General features: G+C 40.8%; 1 protein-coding gene across 1 annotated transcript; it reads right to left on the reverse strand.

Moving 5' to 3' along the window:
* Positions 1-3,935: 3,935 nt before the first annotated feature.
* On the reverse strand, positions 3,936-23,137 carry LOC148819672 (intestinal mucin-like protein). The gene is made up of 20 exons (XM_088934968.1): positions 21,500-23,137; positions 21,068-21,190; positions 19,068-19,192; positions 17,746-17,920; positions 17,204-17,454; positions 16,390-16,573; positions 15,396-15,597; positions 14,917-15,095; positions 13,518-13,587; positions 13,095-13,201; positions 11,632-11,663; positions 11,305-11,482; positions 10,925-11,029; positions 10,309-10,349; positions 10,098-10,220; positions 9,914-10,009; positions 8,977-9,105; positions 7,569-7,608; positions 6,265-6,382; positions 3,936-4,306 (listed from the first exon to the last, which is right to left on the reverse strand). Exons 3-20 carry the CDS (start codon positions 19,188-19,190, stop codon positions 4,138-4,140), a joined length of 2,322 nt encoding a protein of 773 aa, XP_088791094.1. The 5' UTR covers positions 19,191-19,192; positions 21,068-21,190; positions 21,500-23,137; the 3' UTR covers positions 3,936-4,137.
* Between the last annotated feature and the right edge of the window lie 316 nt (positions 23,138-23,453).

Genomic DNA, 23,453 nt, shown 5'->3' on the forward strand with positions numbered 1-23,453 from the left:
TCAGCAGCAATCTATGGCCATAGGTAAATGTGTACTTACTAATATTTGTAAATCAAAACTGTTTAAACATGAAATAGCGTTAGTCTCTTATACGCTCTGTTGATCTTCCCACATGATTCTGTTGACTCTGTGGGCACAGTCATTTGGAAAACAGAACATGGGGAAAATTCAAACAAACCTCTCAAAACCAAACTGTACAAAGCTCCTGCAGCTTGGGCTGCAAGACCTCTTTAATGTGCGTCACTGTCCTACCTTTCAGATGTGACTTGTGAAATTGAATTTGTTTCCTTTAGGGAATATTTTCCAAATGTCATGTCCCAGAACTTGTGAAATAGGGCAGGTTTTTGGGCACCTACAGTAAGTAACACCTGATCTAATAGTATCTGACTGACACACATAAAGAGTTATACATATTATTATATATAAAGTACGTACAGTATGTATTGTATACATATTACATATTTATAAGTTATGCTCTTTCAGTAAATTTTATTGATTGTTCATTTAGTCGATCAATTCAAAAGCAAAACAGTCTTTTGGTAAGAGTGTTGTATGTAAGGTTATGTAATATTTACCCTTAAGGAATAACCTTCTGGCATGATTTAAACAAGATAACTAATTAAATAACACTGAATATTTACTCACACTCAAGCTTGACAAAAACTCACACTTTTTAAAGACATTTGTGTATAAAGTAGTGAAGATGGTATGGGGTGACTCAGGCAGTCGTCTAACATCTTCAGTGGGGGGTCATCTGGCTTTCAGATAATGATATTTATTAGTTCTCAACCTGTGAGACGGTTTCCCAGTCCGATCTGAGAATGCTCATTCAGATAGTACTGAGGTTTCACAGTACTGCAGCTCTCTGACAGGTCCTTGAAACATTTCACCTTGTGTGTCCACTGTGCTTCACTCATTAATTGCAATGCCCTTTACTGTGCTATCTTATAGCAATCTTGAATTCATTGAAATACCGCAAGTCATTGTTTTTCACATGATCACAACACTTTTAATAACGATTCTTGTGGTCTGGAGCCCATCCCTGGAAGCACTGGGTGCTTGGCAGGATGCACCCTGGATGGGGCAGCAGTCCATCGCAGAACAGACACAGACAAAAACACACACTCACACCAGGGCCAGTTTTCCCAGAAGCCAATGAGCCTCCCAGTGTGTGAAACAGGAGCACCCTGAGGAAAACTGCACACGAACACAGAGAGAACATGAGAACTCCAGGCAATTTTAATTATCTTTGTTATTTTCATTATCTTAATCGTTATTTTCATTATCTTTGTTACTGTGGGATGTTATCTTTAACAACTTCTGATAGACTCTAATTTCAACTCTTTAAATGTCCTTCACTTTGAGACCATTCCACAACATGGCAGAAAACTCAAGGAGGAAGAGTGCGTAATTTGTCAGATAACAGTTATGGGATGTCAGCTGCCGACAGATTATTGATACAAACTGTTTTGCGGGCTTTTCCATTTTGTGGAGTCCTTTCCCCAGTATAGAGGAAAATTCATGCTAATGAGGGTTTTGAAGTACAATACACAATCCAAAGTTACTGTTGTCCACTGTTATTTGTATGTCTTTGGCTTTTAGCTGTGTGAAATGAAGAGCCCAGCTTCATGTAAAAAATAGCTGAATGCTTCTTCTGCTCAGTATCTCCTTTGGCTGTCCAATTACAGTAGAACATCTTCTACTTTCCATTTCGGTCAAGTTCTCAGTTATTCAATTCAAAATACTTTAGTCATACCCATGTGGGCATTTTAAGGTTAAGGTTCAGTTTTGCAGCTGAAGCAGTTTGCTTAACTGAGACAGTGAAAAAAGACAGAGGACTGTATTTTCAGTATCATAAAGAGACTTGCTGGATGTTAGCCTCCCACAAATAGCCAGCAGCCATATCACCCTGCAACTCACAACGGGCAACTCATAGAAGCTCAGCAGTGTGAGCCTGGTCAGTACCTGGATGGGAGACTCCTGGGAAAGCTGAGGCTGCTGCTGGAAGAGGTGTTAGTGGGGCCAGTAGGGGGCGCTCACCCTGCGGTCTGTGTGGGTCCTAATGACCCAGTATAGTGACGGGGACACTCTACTGTAAAAAGGCACTGTCCCTTGGATAAGATGTAAAACTAAGATGTAAAAAGATGTCTTGACTCTCTGTGGTAATTAAAAATCCTAGGGTGTCTCTCGAGAAGAGTAGGGGTGTTACCCCTGTGTCCTGGCCAAATTTCCCCCTGGGCTTTACCAGTCATGGCCTCCTGATAACCCCCATCTCTGAACTGGCTTCATCACTCTGCTCTCCTCCCCACTGAGAGCTGGTGTGTGTGAGACTGGAGCATCATCCAGGTGGGGCTGCACACTGGTGGGGGTGGAGGGGATCCCCAAGACCTGTAAAGAGCTCAGAGTGGGGTGTCCAGAAAAGCGCTGTATAAGTGTAATGAGTTATTATTAGTAAATGGAGCTGTGAACTGTTAGAGTTGAGTTTTCCCAGCTCCTGGGATGGCTGTTTCATGAATTTCTTTCCTTTGTATACTATACAAACTAAACTAAACGTAGTTTGCGGGTCATGATGTTTGTTGTAAGTTTAAGGAAAATCTTTTTTTTTATGTGGCTCACGGATTGTGAAGATTATTAGCAAAGGTTGTTGTAAAACAAGTGTTTTAGTTGTGTCTAATAAAGCTGTCACAATGAATGCAAAGGGCTTAGGTATCTGTCCCTGCTAAATTAAACACCATGGCACCAGGAATGCAGGGGGATAGAACACACTGCATCCTGTATGAGGTAGAGGTGGGGCCGACCCTTATCTGGATTATGTGCTTCAGTGCTGGACAAACACACAAGATCAACAGCGCAACTGAAAGGAGTCTTAGGAGTGGTGAAGCATCCGGTGTTCTGGCAATACTTGACAGCTCAAGTCCGTTTCACTGGCAGTGTGGGACCTCAGCCATGTGCTCATTCTGTAGTACAAGTGAAATGAAGCAAGCCTGTAGATTCCCTAGTTCAAGAAATAACTGTATGTAGTGGTATTCACGCAATATTCCAAACAAAGTACTGCATTTAAAAATAGGAAAAAACAAGTTACAGAAGTAAGGCACAGGCTGTGGTTTTCCTTAAAGCCTTTTTAAATACTGTCTGTTCATTCCAGACTAGTTTTGCCAGATAAACAGCACCTCCCATAGCTACAAGGCAGCTGACAGCTACATCCCCTCCTTGCCAGCAAGATGTTTATTAAGTAGGAGGGTCTCTGCTCTTGATGGCTTAGGATAATGGTCACAGTAACTGTGCCATAGGGAGTTCAGAAAGTACTGTACAGACGTTTGCACAGTTTTTCCTAGCAGCTCACATTCCTGTTTAGAAATAACCCAACTCACACAGGAGAGCGCACAATTCCTCATAACTGTGTGTTGTGGTATACTGTAGGGAATTTGAGCTGTTAGCAATAGTTGATTGCAGCGGGTTATATGTAACCTGCTCTGAATACAGATTTCTGCTTCATTAATATGTTTGTCCACTCTTGATTTCCCAAGGACAGCTAAGCTTACCCTCGGCAGAGAGGCAGCTAGTCCAGCTTTAGAGCTGGAGCAGAAACTGTGGAGACACAAAATGTGGCGAGTGCTCCATAATTCCCTAAACATTTTCCATCGTTCTCCCATTAATCATCTACAGTATACATCCCATCGGAGACCTGGACTGACTCAGAATAGTGTGTCTTCCAGTACACTGTTGCGTTTCTCCAGTTAATTACAGCCATATCATTTGAAGAACTTGCAACATAGGTACAGTATGTTGTGGGAATTGAGATGAAAAAGGCCCCCAACTCTGATTTATAAATTAAGTGTTTCCTTTTAGTTACTCTTAGATTGCAATAATTTAGAGATTTTGATAATTGTTTTGATGTTGCTTTTTATTGGATCAGGCAAACTTATTTTCCCCTTTGAAAAACAGTGAATATGTGTAAGACACCTTCACAAAAAAGTAAGTCAAGATTTTTTTAGAAGGCAGAAACAAAGTAGCACATTTTAAAAGCATAGTGGGGTTGTCATCTATCTAAAAACATGTGAATACAAAGGCAAGTACAGTAGCTCAGCAGCTCATTTCCTTCCTGTGCGTGTTACTGATCTCCAGGTGCTCGCACTGCTATGGCACTCGGCACTGTGGGATTTGGCAGCCGCACTCATCCACGTGGATGTAGGTGTAGGGCCTGGTGGTCCCGTCGGGGCAGATCAGCTGGATGGTGCGGTTGTGAGTCTTCACCTCCTGGCAGCAGGAGCACTTACGCTGCATGCTGGCGGCCTCAACAGAGTACCTGCAAGGGCATAAGAAAGAACAACTCATATATCGTTGTGTCTATCCCACAGCTTAAAGCTGGGCTGTGCAGAATCTATCCTCAGCATCTAGGGAGGTCATGTACTGTAAAATGGATCTTAAACCACGTGAAGTTTCTTTTCTGCCATTTCATGACACCATCTGTGGCATGGTCCTGCATGAGTACTGTAGTCCTAAGCTTTCTCAGACAGCCCAGACATGCAGATCAATGAGAGAAATGTGTGTCAGCACACTGAAAGCAGACCTCTGTCATGCGAAAAGGGATATTAACCACTTCTTTCAGACAGTCAAAGCAGACGTGTGTCAGGTTAAATATTATGTTGACCAAAGCTCCATCCACTGCACTGACTACATAGCCAGCTTTATGGGGTACCATAAAAATAGATGGTTTTTGCTTCCTTCTTTTTTGGATTATTGTCAGCTGATTAAAATTTAATTATTTTAGTTTGAATGTTTTCAGCTTTAGACATTATTTCTGGTTATTCATATAGCACCTTTTTTGGTTTGATGCCGATGCTCCTGTTTGCTTTAACAATGAGAAGAAAGTCTTTCCTTGCAAATTACAAGACTTCATTTACTCTGGAATTTCTCTGAAAAATGTAAATTATGTTTCAGCCCTGATGTTTCTTATCTGGTCAGGGTGTACAGTATGTGGTGGAAAAACAATACAGGTTCCCACTATAGCATGTCTTTGTTTCCCCCTAGTGGTCCGATCTGGAAATTCACAGTTTAGAAAATGGTAAGAAACTTTCTACAAGTATGTACTTTACAGCCTAACACCTCCAATCTCATACAATTTATAGGGTACTGTTTTCTTTTTTGTATACACCATCATTCAGCAATGCAAGCTAATGGAGTTCCCTGAGGCGCAGTGTGTCTGTTCCAGTCCCTAATTATAATACTGAATGTAAAGATCTGCACAGTGGAACTGGTCTCTTTGCTCTTGCCACCAAACTGAGATCTTCATATTAACCTCTGGCAATCTGTGCTATGTGGTATCATGTTTACTTAAGTTAAAGCTGATCAGTTTTATCTGTGCCACAGGAGTGAATTTGACTGACTGGTGTTATTACTGCTATGAAGATGGGGGCATAGCCTCTGCCGGCCCTGTTTTGGCACCGCTGAACCTCAGTGTTCATGTGGAGCTGTCCATTGAGCAGCTCCAACGGGCTGGGGAGGAGGTGCCCTTTTGGGTAGGGAAGGAGTTGCCACTTGAACTGCAATAATAACCTGAGGGGAGAGATGGAGGGCAGGATACTACCTGGGCTCCAGAGAGGGCAGTAGAGGAGAAAATGGGATTGTATGGTTTTGTTTGTTTTTTATATTTTGCCTGACAATTAAAAAAAGATTGTATCACAAAATAGATCATGTATTGTTAGTTGAAAGCCTTTATCTGCATAACAGTACATCATTTTCTGTGGAAAATACTCCACCTACTGAAATTCTAGTGTAAGATATACCTAGCTTGTCATTACGTTTTGTGTTTGTTTCTGTCCATTGTATAAGGGATCACAGAGCAGTTTATCAAATCAGTGATATCTAGGCACTATTTCTTTTGAGCCTGTAGAATCCAAAGACATTATGATAACTCTAGGAGTTTCCTTTCTGGTTGTAATCCATATTTGGATTACTTTATGTGTGCTTCCATGCTGTGAAAGTCACCATTTAGGCCTGCACAGTTACAAGCAAAGTAGATTTTGATCGTAAATGAACAAAAATGTCAGTAGTGGAATGGGCAGATTATCCTAGATTGGTAGCCAGAGTTTTAGACTGCCGACAGGAGGATCAAGGGTTCGAGTCCTCACTGTGATCTTCATCCTGACTCCCCCAGTCCACCCAGCTGCATAGATAGGTATCTACACTGCTAAGGCTAATCCTGCAATAGAATACTGTCCCATCTATGGGCACCTTTCAGAATGTGATTCGTGGGCAACTCACATGGAGTAGGAGCTGCAGGCACCCTCGCATTGTGTCATTTCTATGACATCTGGGGACTCGCAGCCATTCTGAGCGATGCTCCTTTTCACTGTGGTCACCTGGCAAGTCTTCTCAGTACCTGTGAGGAAAAACAACACGGGCTGCGACTTACGCCTTATGGACCTAGCTGAAAGACAACTACCATAGAATATTTAGCCATACTTACAGAGCACAGCACATCAAGCTAATGGGGTCCATATTAAAAATAAAGATAGAGTCTTATTTATTCAATCAGTAAGGAGAAGAGGAGATCTGCCACAAGTAAAACAACTACCTAACAGGTCTGAGCTTACAAGCAATACCAATCATTTTTAGAAAATAGAAAAACTACACTTCATGATCATTCATGGTCTGATTTTCCAGACCCAAGTGAAAAATAATAAGTACATTCAGTGACTTATATATACTGTTTTTTTAGCAAAAACTGACAGCAGGAGGCACGTTTTTGCCCAGAAGGATTTGGGAGTGTGCAACAAGCTCCCCAGCCAAATTGTTGACATTGATACTCTGGCTTCTTCCAAAAAAGAAGGTTGGATCACAGATAATCCTTGGAACATTTTAACTATGAAAAACCAAACAAGCTAGATCCACTCAATGGCCTACTGTCATGTGAAGCTACAAAGCTAAGATTTGTATACATACAGCACAATGAAATAATTTATGAATGTGCTAAGTTTAATTATTACATTACATTTTTCATTAACTACATTTTAAATTATAAAGGTAAAGAGTTCTCTTGATACATTTTAGTAAAATTAGTAAAACATTCACAATATGTAAATCTCATAAGTAGTCAGATATCTACTCTACAAAAAATGATCATTTTGCTTCAAATGAAAAAACTTTTCCACAAACTTGGTATGACAACACCCATTTACCACATTTATCGAAGAACAGATATGATACATTTAAATACATCACTACTGTTTATTAATATATTGTACATTAACAGTTGCAAAAAGTAAAAATAATGACTGTGACCTGTTGAACTATGGTGTGGTGACCTTGAACCCACCTACATCTTTTCAAAGTGTTTGGAATGCTTTGTCAGGAATAAATGGGTGAAGGAACTGTACCACAATGTACTGATTTTTTATTATCAACATTATCAACCCTAACCATAATGCTTTATGTAATATCAATCATATTAGAAAAGACAAATTAACATGTGATGTCATATTTTTTGCTAAAAAATAAATGTGGCCCATAGATTCCTGTAATTGTTATAATTTCACCTAATTAAGTTTAGTATTCATAATACTTACATGTCTTACAGCAACCATCTTCAGTAGTCGTAATGGTCTCCTACAGGGAATACATACATATTAAGAACAGTTTTCAAGTACTGTAGATACTGTATGAGCATACAGTATCTTTAATGTCCGCCTCAATTAGCTTATGCTAATTCCCTTTTATATTGCTATTTAAAAGTGCAAAGTAAATAATTTGAATGTATTTTATTGCTTTCTGAAGAAGATGAGATTTTGTGTGTTGTGTTTTCTCTGTACACTGTACGGCGTGACAGCAGAGAATCAGTCTATATCTGAGGTTACCGCTAGAGGGCGTCAAGGGAGAGGGGATACAGGTGAGCGTCACACCCGTGTGAGAGTGTCATTCCGGGATCCGGGTGAATGAGCTGCACAAGAGGACGAGCCAGATTCTAGCGTAGGCGCAACTTTCTCTCGAGATTTCCCTAACAACTGAGCTTTAAGGCTGTTTTAACAGAAATACATTCAGAGCGACGCCTCTCCTGCCCCCAGATATCGGACAAACCCGGCGATAACCGCGGCGACGATTTTAACCCTGCATTATCACAACGGAAATTAACATGTAAAATAAACATTAAATAGATTCTAGAGATAATTGCTTTATTCCTGGGAAGTAAATAAGAAAACTCATTTACAAGTTTAAGAGTATGCACATTTTGTTGTCATCAGCTGAATGCAGTGCTACCAGTTACAAGTAAAGGGAAAAGAGAAAATGGCAGAGGAGTTAAAATATCTGTAGATGTGTCAGAAAAGCAACTATTTGCCAATACAGCTTTTTAAATTTAATTCTGGGGGAAGTGTGAAAGACTGCATTTGTAAATGAGAAATATGTGAACACAATCTGAGTATGAGATTCCGATACAGTACTTTCCTTTTGTAAGAATATTTAAATCCAGAACACAAAGATGATCAGTGAGTTAATAATAGGGGGAGGTAAAGTGGTGAACTGTGAGCAGGGAAATCTTTCATCTTTGTAACGATCAGCCAGTATTCTTCCTGATATCTGATGTAAATAGCAGGGCGGTGTCTGCAATAAAAAAATGACTGGACAAACATGACTGTTTCTGGCTCGGCTGAGAGTGACATTTTGAAAAGCAATCCCAGTGTCTATTAAACTGATTGTTTTAGCATATTTAGGGTGAAAGGAACTGTAAAGGAGGTAAATATGAACCAGAGGGTATGTTAAACAGACATGATCAGACCAGGATAGTTGATAGGAAGACACACGTCAATAGTGAAAAGATCCTGGCCTGTCTTGATATTATTGAGATGAATAAAAAAAAAATTGAAATATAAATTAGATTAAAAGAAAATCAAGAAATCTCAGCAGGAAACATTTTCTGCTATCCAAATGAAGAAAGCAAAGTTTTTAACAAGTAATTACTTTAGGTTTCTGTGCACTTACAGGCTGGCATTTGCTTTCGTTGAATGGAGGGCACTGAATCGTGGTTTTGGTGGAGACAAAAGTGTTGCTGATTATCTCACAGTTGTGCTGCTCACACTTGTCTCCAGGAGGCGACCAATTATCTCCAGGCTTGGAAGACAGAAGTAAGCACGTGGTGTTAATCAGTATTGATAGCTGGCAGTCTTGCTAATGCTAAAAACAGTAGGAGATCACCTGACCAGGATTCTGGCAAGCCTGCTCAACAATAAGGCTCCATCCACCTATTTTCTTTTGAGTTTTTTGTTGTCCCTCATTTCTGAGATGTGTGTTTAGGTGGAGATTTTCATTTCTGAAGGTCTTAGGTGACAGGGACATGAAAGAAACTGGACTTATTTCCTCCTCAGCCTTGAAGAAACTAAAGAGTTAATCTCCCTCTTGTGACTCAAATGTTCTATGTATCAAAAAATGCAGTTATGATAGTGCAGATAACAGTCCTGACTAGTTCAGAATAGGTTGGGTCCCATTTTTCTAAATAGGATTATTCCGTGTTCACATTTAGTATCCCTGTGAATCATGACAACTCTGCGCCTCTTAGTGGCAGAAAGGATCTGGCTGGCTGGTTTGACTGCAGCTAAACAGAGCTGGTCCAGCATTAGGAACCTCCAGTCATGCCCTCTCCTGATACCAGGATCCTGGCCTGTCTTCATATTATTGATATGGTACTTCTGACTGCTGGGTCCATGGTGCTATCATGGACACAATCGAAGCCTTATTACACAGGGGTTACATTGTAGCTGTTCGACCATGTTTCAGGAGTCCTTAGGTAGAAAAGTGAAAAAGAAGTTCATGTAGTGTGAGAAATGAAGAGATATTTTCATTTTTGCATCCTATTTTATGGTGTTTGAATATGTTTTTTCCACAAATAATATATATATATACAATAAATAACTCAGCAGACCTGGAGTATGTGGATGGTGCCATCCACTTTGATGACACAGTGAGTCTGCACACACTTTCCACAGCAGTCCGTGGTAGACTGGACATATTGGAAACCCTGGAAAACATATCCATAGTGATATTATCAGTCTTTGTAATTAAATATCTTGAGATACAAGGCACTGTGCATTGGCTGAAAGCCTTACCTCTTGACAGGTCTTAGTACAGGGCACGGGTACACAGCTGATAATGTTGAGCTGGGTTGTGAGATTTATATCCTTGGTGCAGGAGCACAGCTGGCATTTATCCACTGGAACACTGGATCCGGGCTGGGAAGAACAGAGAATACTCTGTAGAATACTGCACGTTCACAAATACATGAATATAAATACAATAATAAATCCTCTAACTGGTTACCTGATATTCTGTGTTGCTGTAAACACAAACCCCCTTTTTCTCTAAAAAACAAAAACATTAAGAAACATAAGAAAAATCATTGATGCTTGATATTTTCTTATATACCAAATGATCCCATCAGAGCACTAATCTTAGTTTTTAAAGATCACATCATATCTGACTCCATTCCCCTGTAAAAACTGGTTTCTGTTATTGACATCAAACTGTTTCCAGTTATGACATCACGAAACTGTTCTGCTGTTTATACCAAGACTTGACAGCAGATTTTACTAATGTGTTATTCATGCTGAGATCTGTTATCGGCATATACTGTTTGTTAAAGGAAAACCAATGGTTTCCAAACATACCAGGTACTAAATCCTACAATACAGCTCCTCTTCTAGCTCTTTGTGTTTTGTGTTAAATTAAGGAAAATTTCTATATACAGTATTTCTTTAAATTGCTGTTTCATTGGCTATTGTCAGATGACTTATAAGTACAATAAAGCAGGGACCACACAATTTCAGGCATTATGTGTGGTTCACAAAACAATGTTTTACACATTGTGGAAACTGACCAAGTGTCATTCCTTTATGCTCTGTGCTTGCAGAATGAATTAATTAAACAATGCCTTTACCGCATTTATATTCTGGGCAGCATTTTCCATCAGGGATAACGACAACAGGCTTGAATCCCACTGGGCAGTTTGTCTGAGTGGGTGGGCAGGTGCTGGCATTACATCCTGAAGAGAAACAGCAAGAGGCAATGCAAGACTGTCCGCCACTTCACCAACACAAACAACTGAGGCAGTGATAACGTGTTCCCAAGAATACATGCATTTAGACAAACATCTTGAGCTGAAAATGTGACATAGCCAAGATGTATTTTTAATGTGTGGTTGAAGCAGCCACATGGCGGATGATTGGAAGAGCAGGTTCCTCCTTTCTTCTGTGACAGAGGCCAAGTGATGGTTGAGTGTCGGTGCAGACTACTCTTTTGGTCATGAAATGAACTTACTGCAGACAAGCTCATTGCAGCAGGCGTCCGTGGAGCTGGTCTCACTGGTGATGACAAAGCCTGGCGCACTGCAGACAGGTTTGGGCTTCACTGGACATTTCTTTGGCTCACACCTCACTCCTTTCATGTTGACGTCACAGATACAGTTCTGGCAGTTGTACTCAAATGTCTCCCCGAACTAGGGCAGAAATAGAAGAATCACAGACAGACCTCGTACTAGAGCCTCCCAGCCACACCTGTCTTATATCAGCAAGGTCAGGGAAGGCTCACGTTGTCCCCTGGTAAGTGTAGCATACAGTATGTTGATGTGTAAGAACAGCACCTCACCTGTCGAGCTTTACGATTTGGATCCATGCAACCTGTGGAAACAAAGAGCGAATGTGAGCCAGGTCAGTAGGATACTGTGGAGGTGCAGATACAGCAGTGTCTTGGCTAGATATTACAAACTGAATCTGAGCTCTAAATAGACCCTTATTGACTGTAGTGGAGAGGCTGCTACGTTGAGATGTCTGGTGGTATAGCTGATAGACCAGGTCAAATTGTAATGGACTCTAATAATGCTTCTGCTGCTACACAGGCTCGGGACCAGCAGTTGTGGAACCCCATTTCTTAGTAATCAGCTATGTACAAATAATCTGATACAAACATATCAAATGAATATATTTTTATACCAAGCTATAGGATCATGAACATAAAGTGCCTGACAGAGTGAGAGGCAGAGGAACTGAGAATACACTTGCCTTTGGATGCTTTAGAATTGCTGTAACTCTGAAATGTCTGTGTCTCTGAGCTAGAGGGCAGTTTAAGATCAGTTTAAGTTTAAGAGGGCAGTTTAAAAGGAAATAAGTGCAGGCATTCACATAAGAAAGGAACCTAATACAGCTGTTTTTTATTAGGTCTCTCTATAAAAACAGTAGGTAAAGAACACAGTGTCTTGTCTGTTCTTATGGTGAGACAGGTCCTACAGGGCATTTTCTTTCTCTAGGTCTACAAAACAGAGGTAAACTGGATTATCAACCCCAATAAACATTCACATATCTTCAAGGGAGCAAAAAGCTGGGACAGGTTCTGCATTTTTCCTTAACATTTTGTGATTCAGCTGAAGGATGGAATCTCCCCTCCAACACTCTGGCATAAGCTTTTCCAGAGAGGCTGGGACATGTGATCCCCTTATAGTTGGAACACATCCTTTTTCCTGCACCCCAGTTTGCCAATCCAGAGGCCCTGTACCTTCACTCAACATTAAAATGTATTAACCATCAACCCCTTTTTCTCAGAACTTTTTAACATCTTCAGGTGAATGTCATCCACACCTGTTGTCTTACAACTACGAATGTAACTGCTGCTGTGACCTCGGTAACATCCAAAATGCAAGGGAAATGCAATTTCAACTCCCTCCCGGAGGAGGGAGTTGAAATCTGTCCATACATGGTCATCCTCCAGATGTTCCCAAGCATCTGTCCATACACGGTCATCCTCCAGATGTTCCCAAGCATCTGTACAGTCTCTCACCTCTGTCTGGCCAACATTGTTTGCCGAGTGGTGATAAGATGCCTTGTGTTTGAACATGCTTTCTATCAATAACCCTTTAGTAGAATAGAAGTCAAAGAATTCCACATTCAGGTTCAGATAAGGGCAGCCTTTTTCACTGTTTTTTCCTGTCTGCGACCTTGACTCATACAGTACCAGTTAATTAAGGGAGACTATACTAGCAGTCTAACTAACCCTCCTCAATTTGCTCCAAAACAAACAGCATCTCTCCAGACAAAATGGAAAATAAATATACACACCACATTCTTTTACACAGATTTGAGTCTGCTTATTGTACATTGTAGTCCCATCAGGACAAAAGCAGCCTTCTGTTATCAGTGGGATGATATCCTGGTCTTCGTATGGGCTGAGAAAAAAAAATAAAATCCAAATTAAAAAAGAGAATATTAATGCTGTTGTCCAACTATTTTAACCTATTCCTCCCTCTTTTACCTTTTCAACGGTGTGAACTGGATTGTGTTTGTTACTGGTATTTGAAGCTTCTGTGAAGTTCTCCAGAATAAAAAAAAATATAACTGAGTAGAAGAAATCTTTACACTTTTTCCTTCAATAACACTTGCAGTTTGCACTTGGTTCACTGACTTGAAACACACACCAGACATAGATGTTCATAACCTGACTGGAAAGTACATTCTTCTTTCTTCATCTGCCTAATAACTTACTTGTCATCACAAGTGAGCTGCTTTGCACGATGACATGACTTGTAGACCAAGTTGGGCGGGCAAGTAGGGGCTGTAAAACAGAAAACGTGTGATGCCATTTATGTAAAATAAAACACCCGGCAAAAATAGTATCGATAGTGCCTTGGTGTGTCAGGAGGAGTAAACTTTATGGTATTGTGCAGTCTACAGTGCCTTGAAATAGTATTCTTCCCCTTCCGTTTTGCATTCTGATTAATTACAAATGATGAATACACTTTTTTAGAGTGAATATATTTTTTAAAAAACTTGAATGCTTGATATAAACACTTTAATGAGTAAAAGAAGTTAAATGTTAGCAAGAACTACAAAGAAAAATCAAAATTAAAACATGCTGACTGCATTAGCATTCACTCCTTTGAGTCACTAGTTGATGGAAACACCTTTGGCAGTAATTACAGCTGCCAGCCTTTTTGGATACATCTACTAACCTTGAACACTGGGATGGTGCAAAGTTTGCCATTGTTTGCAGGAATAAAAACTTTTGCAAAGCATTGTATAGTGTTAGGAAAGTTTTACTTTCTACAGCAATCCTTTTGGCATTTGGTTAATTTTTCCCTTGGCTTTGTTTGGCTAAGTGATCAATGAATATTTTTCTGGGATACCTTTTAATAAACTTGTTATGTTTCCAGTTTACCAATATGAAACTGTTCAAGTTCAAGTTTATTTGTCAGTCCAGCCATATACAAGTATACAGAGGAGCGAGATATCGTTCTCCAGGTCTGGCGAATACAGACAGACACTGACAAGACAATGCTATAGACATAGACATTTCTGACAGGGTACAGGGTACATAAAGTGCAATTTGCATAGTGCAATTTACTTTACAGGATTGTGCAAAAAATACATCAGACAGTGTGCCTGACATTAGGCAAAAAAGAGCTGGGTTTCCAGATTTGGAGTAGGTGCAGTAGGTACCAGGGTGTTGAGGAGCCTGACAGCCTGTGGAAGAAAGCTATGACAGAGTCTGGTGGAGCTGGGCTGTGTACTGCAATACCTTTTACCAGATGGTAGGAGGGCAAAGAGGTTGCAGGAGGGGTGGGAGGGATCGTCCACGATCCTGAAGGCTTGGTGTGTGCAGCGTGTGGGGTACAGTAGATGTCCTGACTGGACGGAAGGGAGGCTCCAATGATGTTTTCTGCTGTACTGACAATTCGTTGCAGGGACTTGTGGACTGAGATCTTACAATTCCCAAACCAAACAATGACGCAGTTTTCTCAAGCTACAGCTTCAGGAGCTAAGTATACATGAATGTACATCCCTTACAACCCACTATCCTTTTCTATAAGATATTGAAACAGACCGGCCACATGTCGTGTGAGTCTATACCAGATTTCTCCCAGCTTCAGATGGAGGCACTTACGGCATATCCCTTTCGTGGCATCTCTCCAGCTCACACAGGCGCCCAGCTGTGCGCACATGGAGGCGTAGGTCTGCACGCTGGAGCACTCAATGGAGCTGTTCTTCATGTGGCAGCTGTCAAACACACAGCCCTGGTAGAAAGGCTCTGGAGGGAGAACCTTGTGGCACTCTGCAAACACCCTGCGGATACCAACATGCAGGCAGTCCATCACTGGGCAACAGGAGTCAGTGCAGTTGCACAATCAGTTCAGAGTGCAAAATCAGTGATTAAATTCATCACTCACTGAGATTATGATAAGCTTTGGGTATGTAAATTGAAGTCTTCTAAGGGCAGAGTTCTGCAGGCTTTGTAGGGGGCTGTGAGATATTAGTTCAATTAAGAGCACAGGTGAAACTGAAGGAGTCTGCAATCTTTTGGAAAAAGATTCTGACACCCTGTGTCAATGAATGGGTCTCTGTTGGACTGTTTTATTATCTTACTTGGACCCAATGATGTCGCAGACAGAGTCAGGTTTGCAGGGGGGTTTGGTGGGGCTTGAAGGTTTGCTGGTGGGCACTACAGGTGGGATGCAGTAGGGCTTGCTCTTGTTTGTCACCCAGTGGTCTCCCATCACAGCACAGTCCTTGACCAGCCGGCCTCCAGGAAGCATGCAGTCATCCGCCTGGTTGTTATTGCAGGTTCCTGAGGAGAGAAAATATTTCCTTCTCTCAGTCTTTTCCAGTTACTGTATAAATAGGTCTTCTTCACTATTATTATTCACACAGTGCTCAAATTAATTCCAGAAGGCACAAATTCTATTGCTGAGATGTTTTTCTTCAAAACATACAACCTTACATGGCAAATCATTTTTCACACAGAAGCTAAAGCTTCTAACACTCTAGAGGAAGACTGCGTGTATAACAGTGAACAGCTTGCAACATCCAATTCCTCGAATCTTTAAGGAGAATATTTTAGTGATTTCTTTTAAAACACAGCAAAAGTAGTGTATTGGTGGAGCTGAAGTTGAAAAAATGTTAGATTATTTAATACACAATATATATTAGATAAAATTAAATTATGTAATCACATCAATCCAGTTTTATATTCCTGATATTGGTTACCTTGGAAATATCAGATTGAGTTGAGAATGGTGTTGTTGTGTTTAAAGACTGGTCTAATTCCAGAGTACCTGACAGATCTGCTTGTCATTCTGTTTTCTTCTCAGATTTACAAGATCACAGTACATACTGTATTGCATTTTTTAGGGACCAGACATATTGTTCCTATGATCCAAAATTGTGGGGTCTTCTCCCTCTACTAAGCATGATTTCATGTGTTATTAAGTCATGGCTTAAACCTTTTCCATTCCCTTATTATTCTTTCACATTTGTAGGTTATTATTATTCCTTTGGATTTTCAATGCAAGCCACTTTGAGGTGTCCGACAGGTGACGTGTAAAATAATGTTTATACGGGACAAATGTATTGGCCTTACCACATTGTCCCTGTGTGTTATTGCCAAATAACCTGTAAGGTAGATTGATAGTGAAGGCAATTCCACCGAAGGTCACCACAGCATTAATCTCTGGTATCTGCAGCACCACGTTAATGCCAGCACTGTAGACCTCTGTGCCATTCCCAGTGAAAGGCAATGAAATGACATTGTCATTTACCAACACCTTCAAACAGAAAACAATAAGGGAAAAGTTACAGAAGCAATAAAGCGGGAACAATACTGCTGAACGGATCAAGTTGTAATAGCGTATTCTTTTTGACATGCTTAAAAATCTTTGATTTCAAGTTTCAGATGATACATAAAACTAATAAGTACATTTTCTTGCCTTTGGTGAAGATATACAGTAGCCACATGTGGCTTTTGATATGACTCACTTAGGATCTGTGCCCAATTAAAGACTTTTTTGGGCAGCATGGTAAGATTACTTAGATACAGTATGGTGAAAACACAGAAATTAGATTAAATAAACTCTAATAAAATATATTGTATTCATTTATACATTTAGTTTTATTTTGTAATACAGATTACTGAATGTACACATGATAAGCTTTGGTGCTGAATGACTTAGAGAAAAATAATGTTTTTCTCAATGTTGTGAGGAGAAGCTTAATAGTTGAAGATGTTTAATCTGGCTTCTCAGGAAATTAATCTATGAAGATGATCAAAATTAAAGACAAGTCACATCAATGTAGGATATGTACTTAGAAAACTGTTTCATACGGTTATGAGAAGTTAATGAATGCAGAAATGTATACAGCAGAAATTATTTGACATTCTTGCAATACATACTGACCTGCAGTTTGACTTTGCCTGTGACATCTTTATTAATCAAGGTGATTTTTTGTGTGCCATAAGAAACCATGATCGAACGCGGGCAAGACACATTATCTCGCAGGTTGCACTGGACATTGTCGATATAAATCTTAAATTGATCATATTTAGGTATGATTTCTTGCACCAAAACATAAGTGCAGTTGCCCTGGAAGCTGTAATAAAGTCCATCGAAGGTGACATAATGGGGGTCTCCCCAGCCAGTACAGAAGCCTGCAAACACAAAACCAGTTTGACTTTATGATCTTGTTTTACTTTGGCACCAATCTGTAGCGGTCTGTGTGAAGGTGCAACACTGCAATTAGTTACAACATCTTGCTAAATACATTACATTACCTAGGATAAGATGTTTGTTTTTTCAATTGCAATTAATGAGGATTTACTTGTAGCAGAAATAAAACCTTAAAATTTCAATTATAACTTTTAACCTAGATTGTTAAATACAGAGATTTTACATACAGTCTAGTCCAGTCTCTTTGTGCAGAAGTGTAAAAGAATACTCACAGTCACATTCATAATGCTGGCAGCACGTGTTCTCATCGGAAACCAACACTGGGGTTCTTCCGTTAGAACAGGAGATCTTTGTGGTGGGTGGGCATTCATAGGGGACTGGCTGTATTGTATCATTCCCAATGCATATAACCTTCTTGCAATTACTGAGCCAGAAGACCTCATTTAACTGTATTTAATAGAAAACATGTATTACAATGAAATCATGTACGCTTATCTAGTTTACCTTTGGGTTTTGTTTGAGGGGCTCAAGATGATGAATTCAGCAAATACCTGAAACAGGCATGGAAACCATTTGCTGAGGACTGTTACTTTTTGAGCAAGTCATCAGGCGTGAACTTTATAGCCACCTGTTCATCTGATGTACAGAAAGAATAGTGCCAGACAACATCAGCTACTGTACATGTTACTGTAATAGGATTGCATTATAAATAAAGCTTTGTCTAGGATTTCATTTGTAAGATTAAATTACCTCTAAGGTATCTGCTGTGCTGAAAGGTATTGGCACAAATGTTCCTTTCTTCTCATTTTCAGCATAGAGATAACTGTTCCACTTCTTTATTGACCCATGTCATTTTTCTATATACAGTATAACTACATGAGAACATGGGCCAGTGAGAGGAGGCAATCATTTTATTGCTTTTCTTTGCTCGTTCTAAGGTTAATATCATTTTGATGGTGTGAGAAGGCTATAGGTTCAGACATAATACAGATTCTTCTCTGGACCACATTACCAAAATTGCTATGGGGAATGTATTTCTACCTATAGTATAGTCACTGTGCCACAGGTTGTTGTAACATAATTAGTAAAGCAGAATTAACTAAAAATAAATATGGAAATATGGACCTTCTTAAAGTATCACAATTACTCTCATTTTTTCTTGATCTTTCCATTCATGATTACAAGAAATAATACTGTTTATGAAATACTTTTTAATTTCAACACAAATCATTTACAAAAACAAAGTGTTCAGTACCATATTATACTCTCTTGTATCCAAGTGATGTTGGTTTCCAATTAACTCTAACACGTTATTTAGTTTTTAATACATGTTTACTCAAAGAAACCAACTAGCAGACAGGCAACTAGTTGTTGTTGATAAATTTATGTTTCCTGTAATAAGTACCTTCACTAGTGCATACCAATATACAGTATTCTATTCCTGAATAAGAAATTATAATTATTATATGAATACTTCTTAATGAATCTGAAATTACTCTGTGTAAAATGGTTGTTGAACCTATGAGAATGTTACTTGAAGGTCTCAACAATGTTTGGTTGAACATCAACCAAACCATTAGCAGAATTTACTCACTGTTTTATTCCATGTTGGGCAGTCAAAAGGACATGGCTCTTGTTTTGTCTCAATCTTACAAGCAACAGAACAGACAGTGTAATTGCAGAATCCATTTGTATTTCTAACAACACTTATATTCATTCCTGCAGAAAAATAAATGAAAAACAAAAATTAATTAATTTATTTTAAGAATAAATCTACAATTCACATCTACAATTTCCATGTCAGATGTGAAAGGATTCACAATATTGAACACAAATGATTTTTGTAAATAGTGAGGTCAGTCTTCTCAGAATTTAGAAAGAAGATCATTACTGATAATTACTTCAAACAAAACTATTGCCTTTCACTTTATTGCTTGTTCTGTATTGTTCTGTATTGCTACCAAACTCAACAGAAGTAGAGGTACTCTTGGAAGAACTAGAAACTTCTCCGTAAATGAGGCACACCAAGTATGTGGAAAACAAGAGTTTCCACACAAGTGTGACTCATGCACTAATGAAAGAAATGACATCCCAGTATGCCTTGAGTCATGTATATTAATGCTGGATAGGCCTCTTTGCCTAGAATAATGGTTAGCAGTGATAGTGAAGGGTGCTTGTTGGGGTGCATTTGGCATGGCTTCCAGTCATCATAACAGCTCAAAATGCTAATGTTTCACAAGAAATGATGTCTAAAGTGATGTTGGCATGGAACTCAGAGGGAAGACATCATCAGGAAAGACAGCAGTGGGGGTTTTGAAGTGCAAGATAAACAGGTGAGCATCAATTTGCAATTGACTGCAAATTTCAACTTGTGCACAGTCCACAGTTAGTTTTATCAAAAACCCTCCACCGAATAGTCTGGAGAGCATCATATCCACAGTTGGATATCAGGGCACAAACTGCTCCTCACAAGTGTCAATGTTTGAGAGTCCAGTGGTGCAAAGACTACTGGCAAGAGACTGTTGAACAGGGGATAAATGCAATGGGGTCAGGTTATTCATCCTTCATCTTATTCTTGACAGACAAAAAGGTTTGTGGCCAACCTAAAGAAGACTACAACAGCAGTGAGGGCTTCTGGTGGCTCAGCAAGGTTCTAAAGTGCAATTTTCTTGGCATGGTTTGTATGCACTCATTCCCTTAGAAGATAAGGACAAAGCTAATTGCTACTTAATGGTCTTCACCCCATCCTGAAGCAATTCTTTCCTGCAGGGAGGGGTGATCTCCAGGATGATTACTACGCCTCCATGCACAGAGCATGTGTGGTCGCACAACAATTTGATGAGATGACACTCATCTCATCATCCATACTGTATGTCATCCATACTGTATGTCATGACATTCTCAGTTACCACATCTGAACCCAGCTGGGTTTTTATGGGGTCTTCAGGAACTATGACCAGGAGTGTTTTTTCCACTTCAATCACCAATCAGGTACTGTATGGTTGATTGACTTTCTCATGGAAGAGTGGTACAGAACTACAGACATGGGTGGACTCTAGGGTATAGGCACATACAGACTGCAGTGGCCACATGTGGTGGCCCAATGCCTTATTAAGTGACTTCACATAATTTTTTTGTCCAGAGTACTTTTTTTATTCTAGAATAATCACATCTCTAATCTTTGAAACTGGTGTCCTGGCTCTACTTTCTTTTGCTGAGATCATGACATTTGATAAAGATATGTACCTTGTATAAAGGAAAGCATTTCTTCTGATGCTGTTTGGAACAATTTCCATTTTACCTCTCGACAATAGATACAGCCGACAAGATCTAAGCTCCAGTGAGTTCATCACCATGCTCAACTTGTTGATTCAGTTAATCGGGGCTTCTCTGTGGGACGGTTTGGGAGCAGAGGTGATTACCACCCAAGAGAGGTGAAGGGAAAGGATATAATAGAAAAGGAGGCTGTTTTTCTATTTTATGTTGTTATTTTGTTACCAAAAAATGATTACAAAAAAGGGGAAATAAATATGAATTATATGTGTGTATAATAAATAATAAACTCTCCATAAGTGTGTAAAAAGTCTAACTCACCAGGATTAAAATGAGTTCCATTCAAAATGCAAGGGCATGGTGGTTTTTGTGTTGTTGTTATTTTATTCTGTCCATGTGTTGATTGACGACGAGTACCAGTAATTACTGAAAATGTGGTGGAATCTGTGGAGAAATTAAATAATGTCAGAAATAGCACACTAGACCCTAACCATATTTACTTTTGAGAATATTAAGGGTAAAATAACAAAATAAGAGGATTTAAACTCAAGACCTTCTAATTATAAGTAAAGAGCCCATAGGTGCCCATAAATTAAATATTTAAAAAGTGATCCGGAGAATATTTTCAGCCAGTACTGGTTACTATCAAGATCTTAAAATGGCTTGATGACTCTAAACTAAGTCACAGCAAAATTAAACTTAAATACTGTTTGTTTTATATAAACAAATAAGATAAAGGAGAATCAGACTTACGTGATGTAGACAGAGAAGCAGAGGTTACTGATGTAGAAGAGAGATACGGGGTTGATGTTTTGGTAGTAGACGGAGTATAGGAGAATGGTGGTGGAGAGGGAGTTGTCGTAGAAGTTGTATAAGGGGGTATTTTTGTAGAGGGGGTGTAGGGGGTTGTTGTAGGAGGTGGAGGGGTGATTGTTGTAGAGGGAATGTGGGGGGTTGTTGTAGGAGGTGGAGGGGTGATTGTTGTAGAGGGGGTGTAGGGGGTTGTTGTAGGAGGTGGAGGGGTGATTGTTGTAGAGGGAGTGTATGGGGTTGTTGTAGGAGGTGGAGGGGTTATTGTTGTAGAGGGAGTGTAGGGAGTTGTAGGAGGTGGAGGGGTGATTGTTGTAGAGGGGGTGTAGGGGGTTGTAGGAGTTGGAGGTGTGATTGTTGTAGAGGGGGTGTAGGGAGTTGTAGGAGGTGGAGGGGTGATTGTTGTAGAGGGGGTGTACGGGGTTGTTGTAGGAGGTGGAGGGGTGATTGTTGTAGAGGGAGTGTAGGGGGTTGTTGTAGGAGGTGGAGGGGTGGTGATTGTTGTAGAGGGGGTGTAGGGGGTTGTTGTAGGAGGTGGAGGGGTGGTGATTGTTGTAGAGGGGGTGTAGGGGGTTGTTGAAGGAGGTGGAGGTGTGATTGTTGTAGACGGGGTGTAGGGGGTTGTTGTAGAGGGAGGTGGAGGGGTGATTGTTGTAGAGGGGGTGTAGGGGGTTGTTGTAGGAGGTGGAGGGGTGATTGTTGTAGAGGGGGTGTAGGGGGTTGTTGTAGATAGGGGTAGGGTGGTGATTGTTGTAGAGGGGGTGTAGGGGGTTGTTGTAGACGGAGGTGGAGGGGTGATTGTTGTAGAGGGGGTGTAGGGGGTTGTTGTAGGAGGTGGAGGTGTGATTGTTGTAGAGGAGGTGTGGGGGGTTGTTGTAGAGGGAGGTGGAGGGGTGATTGTTGTAGAGGGGGTGTAGGGAGTTGTTGTAGAGGGGGTGTGGGGGGTTGTTGTAGGAGGTGGAGGGGTGATTGTTGTAGAGGGGGTGTGGGGGGTTGTTGTAGAGGGAGGTGGAGGAGTGATTGTTGTAGAGGGGGTGTAGGGAGTTGTTGTAGGAGGTGGAGGGGTGATTGTTGTAGAGGGAGTGTATGGGGTTGTTGTAGGAGGTGGAGGGGTGATTGTTGTAGAGGTGGTGTAGGGGGTTGTTGTAGGAGGTGGAGGGGTGATTGTTGTAGAGGGGGTGTTGGGGGTTGTTGTAGGAGGTGGAGGGGTGATTGTTGTAGAGGGAGTGTATGGGGTTGTTGTAGGAGGTGGAGGGGTGATTGTTGTAGAGGGGGTGTGGGGGGTTGTTGTAGGAGGTGGAAGGGTGATTGTTGTAGAAGGGGTGTGGGGGGTTGTTGTAGAGGGAGGTGGAGAGGTGATTGTTGTAGAGGGGGTGTAGGGGGTTGTTGTAGGAGGTGGAGGGGTGATTGTTGTAGAGGGAGTGTGGGTGGTTGTTGGAGGAGGTGGAGGGGTGATTGTTGTAGAGGGGGTGTAGGGGGTTGTTGTAGGAGGTGGAGGGGTGATTGTTGTAGAGGGGGTGTGGGGGGTTGTTGTAGGAGGTGGAGGGGTGGTTGTTGTAGAGGGAGTGTGGAGGGTTGTTGTAGGAGGTGGAGGGGTGGTGATTATTGTAGAGGGGGTGTAGGGGGTTGTTGTAGGGGGGGTGTGGGGGGGTTGTTGTAGAGGGAGGTGGGGTGGTGATTGTTGTAGAGGGGGTGTGGGGGGTTGTTGTAGAGGGAGGTGGAGGGGTGATTGTTGTAGAGGGGGTGTAGGGGGTTGTTGTAGGAGGTGGAGGGGTGATTGGTTATTGTTGTGGGGGGTGTGGTTTGGGGTGGGGGGTGTATGGTGGGTGTGGGGGGGTGTGTGGTTGGGGGGGTTGGTGGGGGGAGGGGTGGTGATTGTTGTAGAGGGGGTGTAGGG

The sequence above is a fragment of the Atractosteus spatula genome, chromosome 16 (assembly GCF_055471065.1).
Source record: "Atractosteus spatula isolate fAtrSpa1 chromosome 16, fAtrSpa1.hap1, whole genome shotgun sequence".
In the NCBI taxonomy this organism is placed as follows: Eukaryota; Metazoa; Chordata; class Actinopteri; order Semionotiformes; family Lepisosteidae; genus Atractosteus; species Atractosteus spatula.